This window comes from Cimex lectularius, unplaced genomic scaffold, assembly GCF_000648675.2.
Source record: "Cimex lectularius strain Harlan isolate CLEC.00 unplaced genomic scaffold, Clec_2.1 scaffold7, whole genome shotgun sequence".
Classification (NCBI taxonomy): Eukaryota; Metazoa; Arthropoda; class Insecta; order Hemiptera; family Cimicidae; genus Cimex; species Cimex lectularius.
In genome coordinates this window covers 4,795,987-4,801,986 of record NW_019392731.1, presented here as the reverse complement: position 1 = coordinate 4,801,986, position 6,000 = coordinate 4,795,987, and the positions used below count along the sequence as shown (strand labels likewise).

Sequence of the window (6,000 nt, the reverse complement as noted above, 5' to 3'; positions counted from 1 at the left end):
AACATTTCAATTTCAATACAACAGTGTTGCCCAGTTTCAACAAAGGGAGGGAACTAGATTGGTTTGAGAAATTTTAAATAAAAAATGTAAAGTTAAACATGAAGATAAATGCATAAATAATATAATAGATTTTGATTTACCTCCTATTTTAAACTTGTATCTAAATAATGTTTGATATACAAATTAATCACTAACTTAATTTTTTTTTCTTACAGTATTTCTTACAAGTCATGTTGAGAGACGTGTTTGTAACTCCTTCAACTTGATGATGAGCGTTTAATGCTGAAATCCGGATAGTTATAGACAGTAAATCTGTGAGTAGAACCATCATTTACCATAAGTGAATCTACATACTCAACCCACTTTCATCATTTCTATCACTTTTAAAAATAGCTCTGCCCTTTCAAATTATCTGGAAAAGTTTTCAACATATTGGCCTTTCCTCTAAAAATCGAAAGAGGGAGCCGAAATAGGACAATTCTCATATCGGGAGATATACTACACGAGATACTACACGGTCTCTACGTGAAGCTAAAAATGACATCCTTCAATTTATGTGGGAAAAATCAAGCTTTCTTTTCTTTTCGGGCAAATACTAGGATTTTGGTCCGAAAGTAGGTTGTCGAACGAGGATGATCCTTGTTCTATTGTTTTATTCAGATCCTCCTGGGCCACCTATCGACCGTTCTTTCGATACGTAGGGCCGATCCAACTATCTAACACTGCCATTTCCTTTTGGTGATTTTTGTTCAATCTCTTAGCCGTTTGGTCCCCCTTTTCGTTGTTTTCCTAATGTATTTCTCTTGGGAGCCAGACTACCACTACCAGTTCATAGTATCTGTCCAACAAGAGCATAGACAGCAGTAACCATGCTCAGGGTGTCACGAGAAAGGCCCCAGTTGTCTGGAATGACCCAAAGCTCGTTCCAACATATACAATTCTGGCTGTTGCGATTACTAAGTGGACCTTTGCTATACACGGCGCACACTTTAGTTAATCTGTTTACAGTGTAAAGTATCACCCTTTATCATTTCTATTTGTAAAGTATTGATTTTTGTTTATTTTTCTTTTGTAAAATTACTCGAACTTCGTCAAATCTTGCATAATTTGGTATATTGACAAGTATTAACATTTAATGAATCAAATGTGTAAACACTATAAATATTATTTTATTCTAGGAGCTTTTTCAACATGAACAGTATTACTTTGCTAGAGTATAATCAAAGGATTATACCAAATTATTATCTATTTATTATAAACCCTTTGTCTTTTAATTTTTAATTGCCAAGGGTTTGAATTTATTCAATAAAGAAAATTATTACTGCATATTTTCGATTTTTTCCTCCACCAGGTCCAATTTTTGTAAGATAAACCGTATAAAACAAGCATAATTCCATTTGTTAGAAATCAGTTATATTTTTTATTTATATCTTTATACAAATACCACTTAGGTTTGTATAAAAATTGACCGAAATTAGTTGTAGATATTTTTTTTCGATTGCGTTGTTGCAAAATGGCTACAAAAAGGTTAGATGTTCCTTCCGTCACGTGCTTATCCAGAGGGTTAGATTTTAGAGATGATCTATTGATTTTCTGATTCAATTGGTTGGATTTTGTTCTCATTGCTGAAACTCCTGCATCAAATAATCCAAAACTAAAACAAGCTGTGAACTAGTCGTTTTTGTCTTGTTATATGTTTTATTGTTTTCCTGACTTATTTCTCTTGGGAGCCGACTACCACTACCGGTTCATAGTGTCTGTCCAACAAGAGCATGGGCAACAGTAACCGCGTGTCATGAGGAAGGCCCCAGTTGTGTGGAATGATCCAAAACTCCAACATATACAATTCTGGTTGTAGCGACGACAAAGCGGACCTATGTTACACGGCGCACACTTCAATTGTCAAAGGCCGGGATTGATTTTGAGAACGTTACTCTCTGGTGGGTGTACTTAATATTAAAATACAAGGTAACGAAATTCTTGTGCTTTTCATATCGTAAATTAAACATAGAATCATGTTAATTCGGCCTTCTATACGAGTTGGGGCCCATTTTCGGAGAATTCATTGTTCTGTGTAAGATTCGTCAGTTTCTCCCGCCCACCTTTTACACCCCATTTTACCGACGCTCATAACGATCTCTTGTGTTTTGAACGCGTGAATATAATATTGATTTAAAACGTGTAACACTTTTAAAACGGCAGGTGAAAACTTCAAAAGCAGCAAAACTGTTAAAACGTTCATCAATTAAGTCAGGAAAAAATCAATCTATAATCGATAACACGACAGTAATTTTTTTGCACTTTTAAGTAATGATTATTATATCTTTGGTGAAAAGTTAAATATTCTAAGTATTTACAAACACTGATCAACTATCCAGAATATTATTATGCATTGCTGAACCGTTAAATAATTATAAAACTGGATTGAACGCGCCGAGTAACGATCCTTAAATTTCACAACCGGAGATTTTGCAACCCACGCTCATGCTGATTGTTTTATCCTTTTTCTAACTAATCCGAATAAAAACTATTTCTAATTTTTCATTATTATTATGTCGGGTGAGTAAAAAAAAATTGTTTTTATCTGTTAAATAAAACATCGCGACCTTTTTTCTTCATTCAATCATTAAAATTCATTGAAAGAACTGTGGCTGGTTAGTCGAACTATTTTTAACATATGTTAACTATAAAACTCTAGGCCAGCCTACTCACAATCTCTGTTCATGACTAGACGGATTTCGGCTTCACGTCAATATGAGAACTTTTACATTTTTAACTTCCCTTTTATCTAAAGTTGTTTGAATGGCTTGTTGAAGATTATGGACTAAAAAAAAAAAAAAAAATAAGTTTGTAGTATTTAGATTCTTCAATGTTTGTTGGTGATTTGTACATATGTCATAATGTCATATATATTTCGGCTTTCACCTTCTTAAGTAGAATGGACTCTCAGTCTCAAACTTCCTATAGCTTTTGTTTTGTTACAAATAAATATTTTATTTTGTTCTTACATATGTTATTTAAAATCGAATTCAGTTATCTATAGCTGTTTTTATTACATAGTTAAAAATAGGATACATTTACAGCAAAACTGATTGTTTATTATTAACTTAAAAACAAAAACGTTTGATATTTTCTGTTTGTTGAACAATATTTATTTAAGCAATAACAAACCAAAGTCAGATTATTGATATTAAGGCTAACCAACTTTGATAATCCTTTGTTTCTGTTGAACAAATGAATTTTATTTTTTCTCGTCATCTTCATCACAATCTGAACTCTTCGTCTCAGCAGGTTGCAGTGACAAAGATCCAAGCGAACCTTGTTTGATGGAATTATTAATTATATCTGTGTACTTTTTGATCTTACTGGCAATACTCATGTCGACGTATTTGTCGCCAGCTTTGACTATCATTCCACCGATGAGGGAAGGATCTACCTTGACTTCCACTACAATTTCCTCACCCTTCTTGGCGAATGATTTAAGAACATTGTCCAGCTGAGCCCTGTCTTCTTCATCCAAGGGTTTTGCCGTGGTGACATAGCATATAAGGCGACCCTTGACACCTGCCATTATTGTCGAGAACGCAGAGGCCACCCCTTCCAGCCGCTGGAGTCTGTTGTTTTCAGCAAGAACGACAAGAAGATTGGTTGAGGCGGTAGTCAGATTAACCTTTGTGGCCATGGTCTTGATGGCATCGGCCTTTTCTGAACTCTTGACTACCGGGTCTTCTATCATCTCTTTCAGCTTTGTGTCATTCTTCAACTCATTCTTAATTGTATCGAAATCCTTCTCAATGGAAGACAACTGATTGAGCTTAGTAGCTGCTGAGTATAGAGCAGTAGCGTAGCTGCCATCGAGACCAAACACATGCACTGGTGGTCTGATCAATTCTCTAACAATTGAAGAAGAAGAGAAACTCCTGATGATATGCAGCATATTTCTAACACCAAACAATGCACAAACTTTCTTATATTAAAAATTACAATTCATTTGCTAAGAAACATATGTTTTTTTTTTTTTATTTAAAAAGTGATAAAGTAGTGTTTTGTTTTTCTCCTGCTGTCTGAGGTCAGTGTTGAATAAATTACAACTTAGCTTGATCCTCGTTTGCCCTTCTTGGTGGTGTTATTTGTTGTTTAAGTTTTGGCTTTCACCATCATAAGTGTTTGGTTTGTATGATAGACAGACAGCATGGTAAGAGATGATCAGTCACCTCATAGATTTTAACATTAAAAAAAATTACTTCTTTTCATAATTCTGAATTATTCTATCATACATTTTTATGTATAATACAATTTTATGTCTTATTGATTGATTTTTTATAGGATCAATTCTGCAATGTATGCATGCAAATATGTACAGAATAGTCTTTTTGACTTCTCGTTATCACCCACTGCTCTTGTGACAGTCTGAAAGCAGAGCTCTTAATCTTATCCTTTCCCGTTGAAGTTAGGTTCAAATAATTGACAAATTACAACTTAGAATAACAACTCTGCTCCAGCACATGCAGTTTTAACCTAAACACACTCTCTCACTTAAATACATTATTTTTTATTCATATACCATTCATTCAAGTAGGATGATGGACAGTACTCAATATTCCTCCATTACTCTTTCAACTTACAAACAACTACACATACACTAATGAGCCTAATTGAGGGTTGATGGGATACTTGATATTCCACCATTGATGCTCTTGTACTACACACACATTCACATTTATATTTTTATTTTTATTTTAAAGTCTTTATTTTTATGAATTATACATGATCTAAATTAACATAATATTATCAAGCTATTAGATAATATTGTGTTTTTGAAAATAAAAACAAAAAATTAAAGATTATAAAACTTTGATAAAGTTTTACTATTTGTAATTTGTATTTGTGGTGAATGTCACTGACATGGCATCTAGATTGGTTTTGTAAAGTCTTAAGTTTTATTAAAACAAATTTTTGAATATGTTAAAATTATATGGTAGGAATAGTACAGGAAAATAACAAAAAGAAATCAGTTTTGTGGGATCAAGAGGTCACTACAATAAAATTTCAAACAAAATAATATTTTAATTTATTTACTGATTTGTGCAAGCCCAAATCTTCACATGCATATACATACATACACACAGAATTGAGCCTAACATTTCTCGCAGTTCCGGTTTTTGTGTAATTTTAATAAATCATCAGCAGGCCTTAGAATCACCAACCTCTGGTGTTGGCAGACCGGGGTCAGACCTCAGTTTTATTTATCCAACCACCGAGGTTTGGCTCTAGTTAGGTCATATCAGCCACCAATGCAATCATTCTCCAAATCCAAACCTGTTAACACTCTCACTCACTCACTCCTAAATAATTCTTTAGTTTTTACATACTTGTTACACATGTTATATATCTAATCTAATTTTGGGTCGATGGAATACTCAATATTCACGCAAATAAATGCATTCAGTCTCAATATAAAGAAACACAAAATGAGATATCTATAAAGCACTAAATGTGGTAAAACTGGACTGTTTCCTCTAAAATTCATAATAGGGACCCAAGTAGTCTCTGCTATGCTCAAGCCCAATTCTCATATTGGATGGCAATCATACACGCTCTCTATATGGAGCCAAGAAATGGTACCCTTTAATTATTAGGCACCCTTTAATTTAATTAGCATCGATCAACCTTTCTGTACATGTATTATATATATGCGGGCTTTGGCCCAAGCCTATTAAATTATGATTAAAAGGTTGATTGTTTTGTATAGTAGGCTCGTCTCGGATCAAAAGGTCTGCCAATCCTTGATGGTTTATCCCTGAGTATTTTGGCAGTTGGCTATCTTAAGTTTTGAGTTAATGATGATACCAGGATGATGGTAGCAAACCAAACTACAGGTTTTTCTCCTTGTAGGCTTAAAAAAAATCTCACATTTTATATTAAGACACAGTATATATTGTGTACGATATAAAAATGCATTATTTGACTTTTATTAGTTTTATAGTTATCCGTTTTAGA

At 33.5% G+C, this 6,000-nt stretch overlaps 2 protein-coding genes across 4 annotated transcripts in view; one reads left to right on the top strand and one right to left on the bottom strand.

Annotated features, from left to right (window-relative positions):
- Positions 1-221: 221 nt before the first annotated feature.
- LOC106668618 (cadherin-87A) overlaps positions 222-6,000 on the top strand; it is a 79,921-nt gene continuing 74,142 nt past the window's right edge. Inside the window, exon 1 of one of the 3 annotated variants that reach the window (XM_024226789.1) lies at positions 222-314. The gene's annotated coding sequence lies outside the window, so the exon portion shown is untranslated. Of the gene's footprint in view, positions 315-4,089; positions 4,196-6,000 lie in introns of those variants that run through there. The other 2 variants (XM_024226790.1, XM_014397530.2) reach the window with 2 other exon arrangements.
- Positions 3,242-3,937, bottom strand: LOC106668619 (ATP synthase subunit O, mitochondrial-like). The gene has a single exon (XM_014397533.2). The coding sequence runs from the start codon at positions 3,935-3,937 to the stop codon at positions 3,242-3,244; it is 696 nt and encodes a 231-aa protein (XP_014253019.1).